At 43.6% G+C, this 19111-nt stretch overlaps 1 protein-coding gene across 6 annotated transcripts in view; it reads right to left on the reverse strand.

Annotated features, from left to right (window-relative positions):
* The window catches only part of chchd6b (coiled-coil-helix-coiled-coil-helix domain containing 6b), a 91334-nt gene that overhangs the window by 35845 nt on the left and 36378 nt on the right, over positions 1-19111 (reverse strand). For 3 of the 6 annotated variants that reach the window (XM_029113766.2, XM_029113767.2, XM_029113764.2), the window contains exon 8: positions 11627-11762. In XM_029113766.2, the coding sequence (XP_028969599.2) occupies positions 11627-11762 (136 nt within the window). Of the gene's footprint in view, positions 1-653; positions 1013-11626; positions 11763-19111 lie in introns of those variants that run through there. The other 3 variants (XM_029113769.2, XM_029113765.2, XM_029113768.2) reach the window with 3 other exon arrangements.

Consider the following 19111-nt stretch of genomic DNA (forward strand, 5'->3'; position numbering starts at 1 on the left):
GGACAACCAAAGAGACACACAGACAGAGACAGACAGATAGACAAAAAGACAGACAGACAAAAAGAAAGACAAACAGAGACAGACAAAGACGGACAGACAGACAAAAAGACACACAGACAGAGAGACAGACAGGCAAAGTAACACACGCATGGAAACTTTATCTAACCACACTATTAGGAAATGACCTTACAAATTCAACATAATTAAGATCCAATGAGAAACGTGCTCATTTATGACTGCTGATTCCAACAGTTGCTACAGCAACTGTTGTGTTCCAACATCATGACCAACCTTTACTCCCTGAACTAGCTTTAGTTATTAGAGCTCTGTGAACAGCACGTATCACACCCACATCAGGAATCACAGCAGCCCTGGATGTGACGGCTGTTGGTTTTGTCAAACTTATCCATTAAGACAGAACGAGAAACACTCACTGACGAATTCAAATGAAAAGAACACATATAGACACACACACACCACACACTCTTCCCCTGTATTTCCATGGTGGCGGCTTAAGAACACTGGCAGTTTAATGAAACCATGAACACGGTGCAATCAGGCACCGCCACTGCCGCCGTGCATTGTGGGTAGGGGGCACCCCGAGCGCGGGGCGTGGGGAGGCGCTGCGTGACAAAGAGCAATCTTCAATCTCATTTCTGCAGGATTGGAGGGATTTATTTCAGCCCCGAAGGATGTGCCAGTGTAACTTCAAAATAAATCAAGACAATGCACTACATACGACAAGTCAAAGTAATCCACTTGAAAACAGGACCTGGGTGAAGGGAAAAGGCATTCAGCAGAGTGGTGGGTAGGGAGCTCTGGATCAGACTAGACTGGAGGTGGTGCTGGTTGGGCTTCAACACAAAAATTGACATTCAAACAATTGATGGCAGGAAAATTAGGTTTGGGGTGACGTGCTGCTCGCCTCCTCCTCTTCTCCTCCTCCTCCTCCTCTTCTCCTCCTCCTTGTCCCTTGGCTTCCTTTTTCTCAACCGTGGTTTTTCAGCAGGTTCTGTGTACAAGGCAGAGCAGACAACTCTCAGACACTCTGCCTACGGACACAGGTAAACACAGACAGTGGAAACAGTCCGGTTAGCCCACCAGTGGAGCAGACAGCAGAGCACGCGGTCTGATCAGGACATGCAGGAGTCTCCAGAAACCCATAACAGTAGTGGTAATATCTTAGTCTACTCTAGACTAGTACCTCTGGATATGATATAATTTCAGCTTTGCTATACTGCAGCACTGTAACACCTCAGGGGTCAGAACTCGGGCTTCTCGCTTTACTCGAAACGTCTGTCCTGACGTCACAATGTGTACGCGGGCAGACCTATAAAACCTTCGGAAAAACCAATCCAACACATTCAACCCACTGGGGTACATAGCATAGTGGACTGGCTGGCAGGGTGAGTGACCGTCGGCCTGCCAAGAGCATCCGAGGCCATCGGCGCCTGTGTCATTGAATTGGAGATGAGCAGTAAAAAGCGATGGGGGATTTGGGGCTTGATTTTCTGGTCACGTCGAGTAATATGGGGAGGAACAGCATGTGTCAATGGCCGGTCAGCCAAGCCAAGACTCATACCATTACTATTCATCCACATTCATCCAAATCAGGTCACGTTGCTTTACTAGATGGAATAATTGGGAACAGATTCTCTAAATTAACCATTTCTTTGCCGAATTCCAAGTCATTTGTATTTGTATTAAAAAAAACAGTAAAGAAAAGAGTAATTTGCAGAATGGATTCAGTCTGTCGGCCAGCTGTTGCAAACCCCCCCTCCCACTTCATCCTTGTGAAAGGATCAGTGTACACAATATGGTGGAAATAGAAAGTCCAGCTTGCCTATCAAAGTTGGGAGTTATAGCTTTATATAGTACCTATCTGAGCCTTTTAGAGTGATGTGATGTCAGGTACAGCTACAGGCTGATGAGCAATAGCACACACACACAGACACACACACACACACATCACTGACTCACTGGCATTTGTCTCAGAAAAACAAAAATAATAGAAAGAAAAATCAATAGCTGTCTTCTCCACTCCTCAGATTCAGCCAATCAGTAAGCTAGCCAGTGATTCGGCCAGCCAATCAGTCAGCTAGCCAACAATTCGACCAGTCAGCTAGCAAGTGATTCTGACAGTCTGCCCACTAGCAATTTAGTCTAGCCAGTCAATCAGTCAGCTACCTAGCCATGAATCTGCTAGATAGCCAGTTCCTCAGTCAGTCAGTAATGTAGTCAGTCCGCTAGCCAGCCGGTGTTTCAGTCAGTCAGCCAATCTGACACATACAATGGACCGCCTTACACTGCTGGAAAGAGAAAGACCATCAGTCCACTCTTTCATGTAAAGGTGACATTGTCTGCAGCAAAAATGACAGGAGACGATGATGATGATGATAAATAAGGAATGCGCCTGGACAGAGCGACATCCCATTACCTGATCATACATTTAGAAGATGGCCGTTTATAAGCTTCTGTATGGATTCCATAACTGTCATGGTTTAACTGATAACAAGAGGGCTACAGAAGGACACTGGGGAAAATGGTTCATCCTTTTATAGCGTGGTTCACGGGGCCGGTCGTATGGAGGAATACACACTGGGGTGTGGTGTGTATGAGTCTGTCTGTATGTATACAGTATGATACAATATACTTACAAATCTCTTCTGTTCATCCCTCTTCATCGCCATACCACCCATTACTGACTCTTCCCCTTATATTTATTCTATTGTTCTCTCAATTCCTCTGTCTGTGTCTCTCCCTGTCTGTCTCGCTGCCTCTCTCTTTCTCACTCCCTCTCTCCCTCTCTGCCCCTTTAAAAAGGATAACATCATTTCAAACGTTATATTGTTAGCTCTTTCTCTGTCCCTTCCCCTTCTTGTCGGTCTCCATTCTTCTCTCTTTTTAAAACCACCTCCTCCCATCTCAGCATCCTGTATTTTCTTCTCCTCTAATGATAGAGAAAGCAGATGTGCTGGAAAATAATCCCCAAACTATCTGGAGTGAAAACCTTCCCCGGCTGTGTGTCCATTCCCCAACCGGTCCCTGGTGCTGGAAACACCGCCATGAGGACCGAACACAGCACTGTGGGGAGATGGACTGATTAAGGTTAGAGTTGGATTGACTTGGTGTCCGTCTTTTTTTTCCCCCTGAAGCTGTTTGTCTCCCTGGATTGCTCTGCTGTTTATTGCTGTGTTATTAGCACCATCTGAAACCCATTACAACCAAACAGTGGAAACAGCCAAACAGAGGTCAGAAGGGGGTTACTGCAATTGGTAGCCCATATGTAGCCTGTATTGACTCATTCACATAGCTGCATAAGAATACCCATGTCAGCTAAGGCCGGGGGGGGGGGGGGGGTGATTAGTTCCATAACACCGGACAAATGGGATCTTTACACAGCAATGAAATGTCATGACAGCACGAATATGAAATTATACAGCCTCAACCAAATCTATGGCTGCACCCGTCCACGGACCTCATCACAGGTGACAACTAGCCTCCATAACCCTGGGCTGGAAATCCACGAGAGCTCGAGGTCTCCACTCTCATTTAACTCCACATCCATGTGCAAGTCCTCTTTAATCAGCCAAGGGAAGACATTTTCCCACTGGTGGTTTATGTACAAATTTAGCTGGGACACGTTATTACAGCAACAGACGAATACAAAAATTCTACGGAAGATACACTTTTTCTAGAACTCTGTGTCCCTTATTATGCCTTTAGAGATCAAGGGCCAGTATGTAATTCTGTTAGAATACTGTGTATAACCAGTGTTGACAAGCTTCACCTACAGTAGTTAAACTAACATAGGTTGGAGATTCCTCAAGTAAACATAGCTGAGTACCTCGTCCTGTCTGCATGCATCTTTGAATCTTAACCCAAAGTAGATTTAAAAGATTTTTGGAAAATTTGTGAACTTTTACAAAACTTTTACACATTTTACCACCAGTCTGTTATGAAACAGTACCACCACCACTGAAATGTGTTTTTGTAAAACGTTCATTGGAAATTGTAAAAACTAGTTTTTGCATGTGAACTTAGGAGACACATTTTACTAATATGGAATGACCCTATTCAATCAAAGGTGATTCCTATGAGTAAAAAATGGTGTCTTGAAACCCAATCACAGACCTGTCCTCACTAAGACATCAACACCATCCTATCACTAACATACATTCATCCTACCAACTAGTCCAGATGGCCCGCTTGCCCCCCTGACGACAGCAGAAACTGGGGTGTACCGGGAAACCCCACTAACCCGGCTCCATAATTCAGAGACACTCACACTGGGTGTTTAAACGCTGCGTTCCAAAGGGAGGTGAAGGGTTAAGTGTGTGAAGTAAACTGGTAAGTGCTCTTGAGAGTATTTTAACTGCAGCTGGTTACAAACACCTCGCTGTTAGCCGTGCCATTCTTGATAAGTGTTGTTTGGGCTAGCCTTTGACTAAGGTGATGATGTTCCCCGGTACGACTGTGGGGTTCGTGTTTTACTTGCCACACCGACACTTTGAAAAGTGAAATCGATTCAGAGCACAGAATGGCAACCCTCCAGCTGACACATGAAGAATATACTAGAGGCCCGGGGTTGTCTGGCCGCCTAATACCCTCTTCAGACACACGGACCACGGCGACCTCGGAAAAACACAACGGCTATGGCACGGTTGTCTATCTTTATGGGGACACTAAGGCCTTTAAAAGAAACCTCTGGAGTTTTGAAACGCCCCGTAAAGCGGCACATCCTTAATCTGTGAAGAAACGCAGCATCTGAAACGGGTCTAATGCCCATCACTAGGCAACCAGAACTGTCCATCAAATGATGAAGCCCACCTGTCAGCTGCCTGGGTGCAGACCAATCTCTATTAAGAAGTGCATCATGGTTCACAATATAAACGGCCAAGATATTTAGTTGAAATAAAATGCATCTTGATTTATATATTTTTTTCTTAATTATTATTTTCTGTCTAGCTATATTTTTGCTTATGTACCCTTTCTTCTTAACTCTCACTACATAGTTGCCGGGTGCCATCTCACAAGAATTTCACTGCGCAGGATGACGCTGGGTTGTTCGGTGTGTTAGACAAATAAACCTTGAATCTTACCATGAGCCAACGTAATAAATACAACATGTAACACACCAATCTGGAACGTTCGCAGCGGTCAGGGAAACAACACTGAACCTTCCATGCCCAAGCAGAATTCTACAGTCTGCACACAGAACAGACTTCTGATGGGCCAGTGTTTTCAACTGTCTGAAAGGTTATCAGTCGCTGCAGTCGACAAATCATTTAACGGTATCCTATGTCTGAAGAAGGTACGGCGCACATGTCCCCGCCCAGCCTTTAAAAAACAGAAAAGAAACCAGGCAAGCTTAGTTCAGCTGGGCCGTGATTAGAAAGGATCAATGTTGTTGTCCCTGGCTGGTTTCGATCCACGGTTTTCTATGTGGCAGACTTTAACACGGTTTTCTATCTGGCAGTCTTTAACCATTGTGCTACTTAAAGAGCGGGAATGCAACTTTTACCTCAGCCATTACATTACTGCTGAAATAATGTGGACAACAGAATGTTTGTTAAGGGAACTAAAGTGTACTCTGGTACAAAGATAGTGTAGATGGCTAGCTAATAGCTATTCAGTACCTGTAATGAAAACAATGACTCCAATCACTCATGGCTGGTTTGTTTCTTTAGGAAACAATAAAAATAGAAAAAGGGTCACATAAAATTACTCTTAAATATATGTGATTTAAGGTTTTACAGAGTGGATATATATTGTTGTGTGACGGCTGAAAAGTACAGAGCGGATAGATTTATCTGAGAGACAAAAATTGGAGAGGGGAATCGAACCGGGGTCAAGACACTCAAGGGCAGGGATAATCCCAAAGGTCACAGGGCTTGCATATAGTCTCCAAATGTAACTTGTATTACATCCATTACATTTTTACTAAAATAACGTGGGCAACAGAACGTTTATTAACGGAACTAGAGTGTATTTTTGCACAAAGATTACTGTAGATGGTAGTCCATACAATAACAGTTGAATAGCTAACCACTAAGCTACAGTGGATATAAAATGGAAAAAATTCTGACATGATTTATCTTTGTCTCATCACAAAAACCTGGCATTTTAACCGGGGTGTGTAGACTTTTTATATCCACTGTATGTGAACTACGAGGAAATCAAAAGCATTGGCTGAATCTCAAACTGCATACTACAAGTATGTACCTGGCCGGATGATGGTGAAGTACTGTTTTGTATATAGTCAGGTAGTATGCCAGTATTGGGACCGATTGGGACATACTATCTCGTCAGAAAATTGCATCTCAACATTTTGTCACGCATTAACATCACGCCAAGTTTGAATATTTAGCTAGATGCCTTTAATCCTTGTGTTAAACTGACTTCTTATTAATTTTACTTCCACTGCAAATAGCATCTATGAACTGTGTGGCTTTTATTAGCCAGTAATAGGCCTACTAGTATCTACTTATTACCTGGAATAGGTAGAGTGCTAGCGAGACTGAACATGATTTTTACACTGCCAAAGCAGTATTTAATTCCATGGTACAACGTTGGTTTTTCTTTTATTCATGAATGACACTGATACAATAACTATCAATATAGGTGAAGATAACAGATTTTTTTCGTCAAGTGAAAGGACCAGAGAATCGTGGATACCCCTCCTCTTTTACTGCCCGTGGGGTTGTGATCTATAGGCTATTACCCCAAAAAGCATGCACGGATGCGTACTTTGAAAAATCCACCAGAAATAGTAGCAATATCAACATACATTTTTTTATTTTAGGCTTACTATAACGTAGCTACTGAAGGTTGTAGCCAGCTAAGTTTTTGTCTATCCTGAACAAATCCTAATGGGTAATTTGTTTGAACACCTGGTCCACTACACTATTTAACCAGGTGTAGTCAGTCAGTCACTCGTTCAGTCACTAAGAGACATTGGCTCTTCTTGGCCTGCTCCGCTTACGCGATCCGGCAAAAAGAGGTTGTGACAGGACGAAGACGCATTGCCGCTGTATGTATAATGTGTGGAGGGAATGATAAGCCGACATCTTGGTCCATTAACATTTCCATGTGACCCATGAGAGAAGGTCCCATATGCATGACAATGACCGGCCAGAGGGGAAGTGACAGAAAGGATGAAGAGCGATGCTCTGAAGTGTGAGAATATGAAGGATAGTCACAAAATGACCCACCCTATCTACAGGCAGAGGGACAGGGGCATAGCCTTCAACATCACAGCATTTTACTGACATAAAAGAGTCCAGCAACAGAAAGCGAGATGAACAAATATGGAAGAATGGTAGACGAACAGAAAGGTATACCCTATGAGACAGACTGATATCAGAGAGACAGACTGAACCAGAGCAGACAACCTAGATCATAATCACCAGACAGACAGACAGACAGACCACAACAGGCAGACCCGAACAGACCGACTAGACCAGAATCACCAGACAGACCACAACAGGCAGGCCAGAACAGACCGACTAGACCAGAATCACCAGACAGACCACAACAGGCAGAACAGAAAAACTAGACCAGAATCACCAGACAGACAAGAACAGGCAGACCAGAACAGACTGACTAGACCAGAATCACCAGACAGACCACAACAGGCAGACCAGAACAGACTGACTAGACCAGAATCACCAGACAGACAGACAGGACAAACTCTAAGAGATCTACAGAATGGAGAATACATCAACCAGACAGCCACTATGGACAAAGAGATGAAAAAGAAGCATTTATTTTGTAGTAAGCCTCTTTTCAACATGCCTCACAGGGAGAAAAAGAGACCAGTTTAAAATATTCGCAAAACTCTCCAATAAAAAAAGGAAAATCAAAAATAAGCTTGAAAGCTGTCTGGAAAAGTTTCCACGCTGCAGAGAGTCTGGGTGTTCGGAGAGAGTCATTGTTGACCACCACAAAAGCTGAAGATTGCGGTGAAGAAGGTTGTTCATCACAACAGTTTTCAAACTGGGTTCCACAAAATATTTCTTTTTAAAACCAATTCACAGTTCACTTGCCTGCCTCGCTGTGAATGTTCACTTGCCTGCCTCGCCGTGAATGTTCACTTGCCTGCCTCGCCGTGAATGTTCACTTGCCTGCCTCGCCGTGAATGTTCACTTGCCTGCCTCGCCGTGAATGTTCACTTGCCTGCCTCGCCGTGAATGTTCACTTGCCTGCCTCGCCGTGAATGTTCACTTGCCTGCCTCGCCGTGAATGTTCACTTGCCTGCCTCGCCGTGAATGTTCACTTGCCTGCCTCGCCGTGAATGTTCACTTGCCTGCCTCGCCGTGAATGTTCACTTGCCTGCCTCGCCGTGAATGTTCACTTGCCTGCCTCGCCGTGAATGTTCACTTGCCTGCCTCGCCGTGAATGTTCACTTGCCTGCCTCGCCGTGAATGTTCACTTGCCTGCCTCACCGTGAATGTTCACTTGCCTGCCTCACCGTGAATGTTCACTTGCCTGCCTCGCCATGAATGTTCACTTGGCTGCCTCGCCATGAATGTTCACTTGGCTGCCTCGCCATGAATGTTCACTTGGCTGCCTCGCCGTGAATGTTCACTTGGCTGCCTCGCCGTGAATGTTCACTTGCCTGCCTCGCCATGAATGTTCACTTGGCTGCCTCGCCATGAATGTTCACTTGGCTGCCTCGCCATGAATGTTCACTTGGCTGCCTCGCCGTGAATGTTCACTTGGCTGCCTCGCCGTGAATGCCATTTCTAGGCAGACTAGATGGACATGTAAATGGGAAGGGGGGTAATTAATGCAACATCCACTTCCAGCTTTCCAGCCCTTTCCCCAGGTTTGAATTGCCTTTCTCTTCCTTTACATATGCCTTGCCGTCCTTTCAATGAATACACCCCACTGTGTTCCATAGGACACCGATCATAACTACTGAAATAATATGAACCCCTCCCCATCAAAAATGACTAGACAGAAGACAACTGCCCCCCGGCAGTGAAGATGGCCCAACTTGTACATGATGCCATGTTGGAAAAGGAGACAACTGGGTCAAAAGCTGAAGCAGAAAGCTTTATCAACCCCAAGGGCCTGAGAGGCTAGCTTGCTAGTCTTGCCAAATATTACCTAACACAGCAGAACCATTCGACTGAACGAGAACAGATTACATACTTGTGAGCGTGATGAGGATGAATGGGTGGGTAGCGGAGCGGGTGGAAGCGAATGCACTCCCTAATGTGACAAAGTGTGGCGCAACGGGCAGTTGGGAAAGGGTTAATCAGAACGGAGAGATGGAAGTGGAGGACAACGGATTGACGGACAGTGACAGAAGCAAGGCGGCCCCAAAAATAAAGTCAGTCAGAGCCAGAGGATGGAGAGTTCGGATGGTAAGAAAGACCGGAAATGGAGTTGGGGTAGAGTGAGAGCAAAAGAGATCTACTTATATATTGCTGTGAACGATTCAAGCTTTGAGTAAAGCCACACAACTTAGAAACACTAAACATAATTCATTTGGCATTGTGGTTTAATAGGTCAGTCACAGTTCACAATTCAGTCTCCCCAAAACAGGGAGTGACTTAGTGATTAACCAATCAGCATTTAGGAACTATTACCAACTACATATACCTCCTTGAAGCTTTGTGAAAATGTCAGTCAGCAGCCACACTGTCACTCCTGGGGGAGGAGCGTACTCCTCTATTCACTACGGACTAATTAATGGTCAACATGTGTTAGAGCTCCTGTAATAACGAGCCCAGGTAGAAATTCCTGTTTCCCGTTACCATAAACAGAACTACAGGGCCTGACATCACTGTCCAGATTGGTGACAACCTCATACCGTATGTTTCCTGTTCCCATAACAGATTGCCATAAGTTACCATAAGGAGTGGTTGTGATCAGAATTTCCCCTTTATTTATTTTTTTACTTTTACTCCTGCAAGGGGTTGTGTGGCAGCCAGACAGAGCCACGGGGGTTGAGTTGGTACTCAAATTTCCTTCTTCACCACTCATTGAATAAGGTGAGACAGAGTCACAGACAGAGATTTCATTTCTGATTATAATTGAGGCTTCTCTCTCATGACATTCTTTCACATGCTCACTCCTTTTACTGAATTCGTATGTCTGGTTCAAGGATTCAAGTGGAATTAAATTAGGGGCTTGTGTTAAACACATACACAAACACACACATTTTTCAAAAATACAAATACTCCTATCGCAATATCCAAAATGGGTCTTTTCATACAATCTTAAGAAGACTGATTGCCTTTTCTGTGTGCTTTTCTTTGCTTTTATCAGCAGTTTTAACCGGCATAAACGTCCATTGTTGTTGTTAGGCTTCCTTTATATTTTCCTGGAAGCAAATCGGTGTTTTTCAGTCCCAATAACAATGTGCAAATTGGGTGATTCATTATTTGGTTTTGGTGGAGAGAACTGGATACGTGAGCACTTTGAGGGAGAATGCGAAATAGAAATGCTTTCTGAATGGCATGAACTGAGAAAATAATGGATTTCAATAGTACTGAGTGCCAACACTGTGCTAATAATAGTGTAATTTCACAATCAAAATGTCCAAAACACAGCACACAATTGGAGACTTGGAAGCGGCACATCAAAAATGTATCAGATGATGTAAATCCATTTGAAGAATGATGATAAAGCAGCTTATTCGTCTGTGAAGTTAATTGATTTGGTAAAAACATTTTTGGTGAAAAACAAATGCTTTGGATAATCCCTTTACCCACATAGTTCATTGTACTGACATGCACTTTATTGAGGGAGTATCTCTGAGCTGCTGAAAATACTCCAGTATTCAAAAGAATATATACGAGAAAAATGCAATTATTAAAAGTTAGGGACCCTGTCTGTATTGTTTGTTTCTTCAGTTTTTCTGGCCTTCCATTCTGAAAGCAGGCAGTTGATTCTGCTTTCCTATTATTGTTCATGAGCGGACATTGCAAGAATGTTCAACAAATATTTCCTGGTCCTGAAAGATTTTATTTGGTTGTGGGAACAGTCCATAGGAAATATTGTGGGGACATCACTATATCCAACTAAAATCACAGTTCATAACACTTTTCAAATATGTTATGAGAAAAAAATGTTTTTTGAACCACTGATATTTCTTACTGAGAAATTAAGGCTCAGATACAATCTATTTTAGCAGTGGATGTCTTTGTCCCAATTCATTAACACAGATAAAAATGCAAAATGCAAACTGAACAATCAAAAAATAAATCAGGTTGACTGTTTTTCCCCAAAAATAATTCCTAATTCAAGATCTTTGATATGGTGTCTTCGGTCTTATTTTATATCCTGATTAACACTCTTGGTCAAGTCTTGTTAATATGGGTTCAAAGGCTTGCTGCTTTGAAATGGAGTGGGTCAAGTCATGGTGAATAGCGCAGCTACTAGTATTTCCCTGGGCTGGTCGTATCCAAGAATGCTAGAGAATTAACTATGATTTGGAACACTGTACAACATAGAAAGGACCTCGTGTAAGAACCTTCTGTGCAACATTTGTGAACACAACAATGGCTGGACGACTGGAGAGGATTTGTGAGTAGACAGAAAAACACACACACACACACACACACACACACACACACACACACTGCCCCTGCGTACACAAATCGGTGCATACCTTCTTGGCGGCCTGGATGCAGTCCATGTACTGCTTGGCCAGGCCGGAACACTGAAGGGTCTGCTCCTGGTTCTGTCTGTAGCACTGTAACACCTGGGCCTGCAGCTCCGGACAGACGGACGTGGCCGGTACGGGTCTGAGTGGGAACACACAGCGAAGAGATACGTCTTGGCCAGGGTCTGATTGTTGAGACGGGCGGCACATTAATTCAATGTAGGCATTCTGTAATCTGCTTCGTGGGAATACTTCATATTTTGTCTTTGACATACTTCATATTACAACCCTGTTTCCAAAAAAGGTTGGGACGCTGTGTAAAATGTAAAGAAAAACAGAATGCAATCATTCATGAGTATATCCTTTAAACCCTGTATTTAATAGAAAATAGTACAAAGACAACATATCAAATGTTGAAACTGAGAAATATCATTGTTTCTTAAACAATATTTCCACACTTTGAATGTGATGCCAGCAACACGTTTTGAAAAAGCTGGGACATCTCACAACTAATTAGGTAAATTGGAAACAGGTCAGTAACATGATTGGGTATTAAAGATCATTCCAGAGAGGATAGGTTTGTCAGAAGTGAGGATGGGGAGAGGTTCACCACTCTCTGAAAGACTGCATGGGCAAATAGTACAATCATTTCTCAATAACGTTTCTCTACATAAAATTTTAAGGAGTATGGATCTCATCATCTACGGTACATAGTTTCATTAAAAGATTCAGAGAATCTAGAGAAATCTCTGTACGCAAGGGACAAGGCCAGAAAACAATATTGGATGGCCGTGATCTTCAGGCCCTCAGACGGCACTGCATTAAAAACAGACACGAGTGGACATCACTGCAATGGTTTTTGAGACACTCCCAAAAACCAATGTCTGTAAACTCAGTACATCGCTGCATCCATAAACTCTACCATGCAAAGAAGAAACCATAAATAAACAAGATCCAGAAAGTGCCTGGGCCCAAGCTCATTAAGGCAAAGTGGAAAACTGTCCTCTGGCCTAACAAATCAAAATTAGAGATTATTTTTGGGAAACATTGACACCGTGTCCTTTGGCTAAAGAGGAGAGGGATCAGTGCACAGTTCAAAAGCCAGCATCCGGGATGGTATGGGGGTGCTTTAGTGCACACAGCATGGGTGACATGCACATCTGTGTAGGCACCATTAATGCTGAACAATATATACAGATTTTGGAGCAACACATGCTGCCATCCAGACAACATCATTTTCAGGGAAGGCTTTGCTTTTTTCAGCAAGACAATGCCACATAAGCAAAGCAAATTACAAATGACAACAGCATGGCTCCGTAATAAGAGTCTGGATGCTAAACTGGCCTGCCTGCAGTCCAGACCTGCCACCCAATGAAAACATTTGGTGCATTATGAAACAAGAAATATGACAAAGGAGACCCTGAACTGTTGAGCAGCAGAAATCCTATATCAAGCAAGAATGAGAAAACATTTCACTTTCAAAACTACAGCAATTGGTCTCCTCAGTTCCCAAACGCTACAGAGGATAGTTTAAAGAAGAGGTGATGCAACACTGTGGTAAACATGTCCCTGTCCCAACTTTTTTGAAATGTGTTGCTGACTGGCATAAAATTCTAAATGGGCATGGATTTTTACCAAAACAATGCATTTTCTCAGTATCAATATTTGATATGTTGTCTCTGTATTATTTTCAAAAAAATATAGGGATAAACGATTAGCATATCCTTGCATTCTCTTTTTATTGGCATTTTACAGAGTCCCAACTTTTTTGGAAATAGGGTTGTATAACTTCGACATACTCCATAAAAAACAAATCAAAGCGAAAACTGGAAATGTGAAAGACACTCCACAACTCCTGGAGCACAACAGGAAGAGTAGCGGAAAAAGACTTCTGTATCCCGCATCCTCTCTCTTGCTCGTGTGCTGCCGGCAAGTTAACAGCACAGCTAACATAAATGAGTAAGCCAGCCGACCAGCGTTCTGTTGGACGAGGAGGTTATTTGACATATCTGCCCTTTCCGCCCGACCTCCAGCCGGCTGGCATGCACACACAACCGCTTCCCTCCCGCAGCCCCACGCTGTAATTACAGAATCCAGCATCTTTCACATATGAATAAGTTGGAAGACGGACCGCGCGCTGAACTAGACACTGACAAATTAACAATAATATTCATGAACAGGGACGAGGAAACATCCGGAGAGAGAAAGCGGGAGAGAGCAGGATGTATGGAACGATGACAAATAACCCTCACAGCTCAGACAAACGGTAACCCTGGAAACCATTAGTCAGACTCCTCGTCCCTTGTGGCACCCTTGCCAGCAGGTCAGGTGACACACTGTCATAAAATATGAACCATGACACCTTATGACGTGCTAACGGTCAGTCGGTGTGACAAGCTGGGGTACCGCCCTTGTCCAAGCCCCACCCAACCAAGTCATGATTTAGACATTATTGATGGACGGCACCAGTTAATGGAGTTCATAATAAGAGCAGGTCTGTCTTGCCTAAAATAGTCCCTGACATTCCTTCTCTGCTACATAAATTTTAACTAATGAATGACCATATTATGAGTCATACGGTATATGCTCATAATTCTCATATGAGACTTGAGAGTTTTGTACGTGGCTAGCAGCTTCTTCTAAGGCAAAAGCAATGTGTTGGATTTCAGCAGGCATGAATGTCTGACTGGCTTCGGCCTATTACTGTGGCGGTTTAAACAAATCACAGAACACGTTTGAAGCAAATGTATTCTGCACACAAGGAGTATACAGTAGGTTTTAAACAATAAAGACACCTGTACCTAACAAAGAGCGATATCAGTTGTATTATTTTGAATTCAAATCCAAAAGTTCCATAATATTCATAACACAAACATGAGATATAGCACTTTCAGTTTAAGCTTTGTCCTGAAGTATCTTTAGAAAACCATAATAGATCAATATTCCCGTGTAGTGATTCCCCAAAAAACTTTTCAGCCCTAAAAATGGAGCAGATGTCTTACACAATGTCTTTATAGAGCCCTTTAAAGCAGTAGAAGAGAACAACTGTGCCCCCTGGTGGCCCCAAGGGTGTCCATTCATTGAAATTAACACATTTGAAGAATTAATTAAACGTAAATATGAAAAGAAAACCTCAAACAACCCTTCATAAAGCCAAATCCAGTTGAGGTCTTGGTCAGTATCCCTCCACTGTGTCACAGAGTCATAAAGGACCAACGTTCTGCAGGCCACACATCACCTGCACAATAATCCAGTAGGGGTGTCCTTCACCGCTCATTAAACTGTCATTGATGAAGTGTGATATTGGGATTCAGCCTAAAATCTAGAAAGGCATATCGACAACATATGATGGCGACGGCTGTTCTTATGCACGCTACAGTGTAGAGTGACTGAATTCAGGATACCTGACAACCTGTCACGAATGGAGTTAGAATCACTGAACATAAACATGTTTCGTCATACCCATAGAAGTACATGAGCTCATGTCAACAAATCAGTCAAACCATCAATTTTACAACATTCTGTAATGCCGGGTACAGATATACATTTTTACTGTTCTACTGACACTGAAAATGACATGGAAAAAGCCCTTTTGATTTTATCAGACCCTTTAAAAAGGCTCCAAACACACAGCGCATGTAGCTCGGTTCCGACTCTTCTACCTCCACTGTTGCATATCAACAGGTGGCAGCCATTTTGTCGAACAAGGACAAAACGTTTTTCTTCTCCTTTAGAATTCACTGCATTGGCAGCAAAGGAGAGCTTTCTAATAGGACGGTTCTGTTAACAAGGGGAATCTGAAGCAGAAAATTGCCTCTCCTAATCTGCCGCTACTGTCTTTTGAGTGAAATTAAAGGTGAAGTCTTATTAGAAAAACATTAGCCGTGCTACTTTGTTAGCTAAGTAAATTTTTTTAATAAAAAACATTCCAATTGCTCCTGCCGTCATGGTTTGCATCTGTAAGCATAACGCAGAGAGCGAATTAAGCTCTAATCGTTAAAGTTTCCCATTATTATTCTCTGAATTGGGGATTTACGAGGAAAGCATGAGTTGTGAGCTGTTGCGCAGCCTGCATGGGGAATAAAGTAATATACAGGAAGAAGACTGTAATAAATAAGGGGGGGGGGGAGACTGGGATGATGGCAGTGTAGCATTTTATTATTCTGTCTGCATGAGGGGAGAGTGCAGAGTTATTAATGTCTGCCGACATGGAATTGAGGTTGTCAAAAAACAGCACAGTGGGGGTACTTCTTGACTTTTAGGCAGTGTGAAAGTGGAGCCTAACTCACTGTAGCCTGGAGCTTGTAGGTGATATAGCTGCGTTTGGATCAAAACAGAAATTGCCAGAATATTGCTGTAATATCCATAACACTTTAGAATTCAGTCAGCCAAATGAATAGTCCCAGACAGGAAAACTAAGCATTAGAAGGCTGATATCATGGGAGATTCTTGGAGACCACACACACACACACACACACGCACCCACACACACACACACGCACACCACATGAGACTGACACGAAATGGAGCTGAATCTAACCAAATCAATTGACTAGAAATTAACACAAGTGAACTGAAAGGAATCGAATTGACAAGCAGTCAAATCGATTAACATCCAGTTAAAATCAGATCCATTACTGCCGCGAACAACGGGACAATTAAGCAGTGGAAAGAAATGCCCTGCGTTCTGTTAATACATGCTGTGGGATCCCAGGTCCATTTGTGTTGAGCATCCAAAAGGTTCTTGTGTCCAACCACAGTACACTGCTCATTACTTAGGATGGCTCCTGCTGAGATGTCTGCACGTTAGTGTGTGCGTCGCTGTGTGTGTGTGTGTGTGTGTGAGAGTGAACACACAAATGCAACCAATGCTCTCACACACACACACACACACACACACACACACACACACACAAACTGTTCAACCGCATACACACACATGCACACGCTTCCCATCCCTCACTCTCACACACACACAAACACACTTTATATTCAGCCAGCTTGAGCTCATCATGTTCTGTCACAATTTGGGCATCGTTTCATTGTGCTGTGGTCACGCTGCCATTTCACACTACACTGACCACACAGTGATTATTCAATTTACTGAAGCAGGAAGAACAGAGGGCCTCTGCAAGCTCTCCTCTGTTGACTACGTGTGTGTGCGTGTGTGCGTGTGCGTGTGTGGTGTATTATTTGTCACTGACTCACTCGCTCTTCCCGTGTCTCGGTCTTGTTCTTCTCCCTATATTCACTCCTGGTGGCTTTATTGCTTCTCTCCCTCTCTTTCAAATGGCCCCTCATCTCTCCTCATATGGTCCTCCAACCTCCTGTCTGTCCATGCCTGTATATTAGGAGTGGCTTTGGTATTAACACGTTATCTAGTGCCAATGTCTGCCCCTCTGGCTCCCGGTCTCAATCGTAACTGAAACATATTAGTGGCTGGTGGTCCACATGGCCCAGGGGGGACTCAACAGAGCTGAAACCCATTGGACTAGCTCAGGCCCGTAACATCTGCCCGTAACTTGTACTGGGCAGACGGAATGACTTCTGGCAAGTCTACCAAATCCCCTGTACAGGACAGTTCACCTCAAGGCGGTTTATGTGACGCGCCAGACCGCCTGATATTCCAGTTTGACTGGTTCCACAAGCCTGTATGGTACGAGTAGGTCAGTGTGTCTTTGCTCACTGTGGTTGTTGGCAAGCTGTTTTTCGCACACGACCAGTGTTTCTTTGACAGCGCCGGGGGCCCGTGGAATCCTCATGGTGTGTGTGTGTGTGTGCGCGCGTGCGTGCGTGGGGCCCCAACTTTGTGGTGTGTTTTAGTTCACCTTCAGCTGTGGCACTACCCAACAGACTATTAGTCTATTATGCGGTTTCTCTCCTCACAAAACCAGCGTGAGGATGTTGATCTCCACCAGGGACAGAGCCTGTCCAGTCCTGGCCCAGTCCAGTCCTGACCCAGTTCACATTACTCATACAGATCCATTAAAAGGTTTCACAATCCAAAATTCTCTTACAGTATTTTTTCACTTTTCTTTTTTTTTTTTTATCTCTCTCTCGGCCCCCGTGTGACACACAGCCTCTGGAAAACCTGCTTCAAAGACCACATCTCCATATATCAGTGGGATTGGGAGATTTATCCCCCAGTTCTTATCTAGTGTCAGGGGGCCACCTGTTTTAATGAAAGGTCTTATCCAGCTCTGTCTTTCAATCCCGTGATTTGGGAAAACATGTCGTACGACTGGTGTGAGTCAATCAGTTAGGCTTACAGACTGCGTCTCATTCCCTTATAGCTCCACCCTAATCTCGGTAAGATCGGAACTCAAGTCCGAGCTGTTGATTCAGTTCTGGGTCCGTATGAAAGGGGTGAAAGGTGCTGACTCATTTCAATCAGCTCCGTTGTTCTTGGACAGATTTGCTTATAAAGGCAGACGTAGACCGGGCGTGACACGCACGACCCCACTTTGCTTATGGCATCATAAACATGCCATAACACTTCATAGCGTGATCCTACGCTAAAAGGGTTATCCTCTATTATGCATTATTAACTTATCCATTACGAACTGTTTGAAAAAACGAATCCAATGAAGTGGCACGTCACAGGGAACACAAACAGCGAGGAAAGGCTAAATAAACCATGAGAAATTCCACAAACCGTGGCGAGGACTTACCAAGTGACATGAGTGGGCTCAAACGAGGTCCGTTTTAAATGTCACTTAATTAAACACTCACTAATTGCACACATATTAAATTACAGAGCAGTCCTCCAGGGAGGACTCCCATTCCAGGAGCCAAAACGGCTCATCAGATACAAATACATTTATTTAATTTGACGTTTAACTCGGACGGAATTCCTAAATGGAGCGATTACGATCCTCTCAGGACGGTACCTGGAAATGTGGAGGTAGTTTCCCGGGACACTACGTTTCAGTGGACTGGACCGGAGCTGAAGGGCAGACTGCTGACGAGCTGAGACACAGGGCTGAATAGGAAACTTAGAAAGGACAGGGCCAGGCCTTTGATATCTGGTATTTTATCAGGACTCTGATTAGCAGAAGCCAAATCAATGGATCCTCGTGGGGCCCAAATATGAATCAAAACCCCAGAAAACACATCATAAAATACAATATCTTTGTGTCCTGTCCTGGCCGTGCTACCAGGTGTTGATTTATCTGGATTTTATTTTTTTTGTCTGACAAGCCTGATGAAATCACAGAGGAGTCTAACAATCTAAACGAATTACGAGGCTTTCATCAGATTTGTGAGAATCACTCCGCACTCCTTCCAAGAAACACAAAAAGCTTTCAAATTTCCTCTCTTTTTAAAAGGGAAATAATGAATGGGGCTGTCAGGGGGAAAGGAGAAGGGAGCAGTATAAATTGGCAGAATCTAGATCCTGGCAGTGCCAGTACAGTGGCAATCAGTGCTCCATGAAAATAACCCGGTCTTCCAACAGCTGCTTCCAAAAGACCCACACTTCAAATCTCCCTC

Source organism: Esox lucius, chromosome 17 (genome assembly GCF_011004845.1).
Source record: "Esox lucius isolate fEsoLuc1 chromosome 17, fEsoLuc1.pri, whole genome shotgun sequence".
NCBI classification, from domain to species: Eukaryota; Metazoa; Chordata; class Actinopteri; order Esociformes; family Esocidae; genus Esox; species Esox lucius.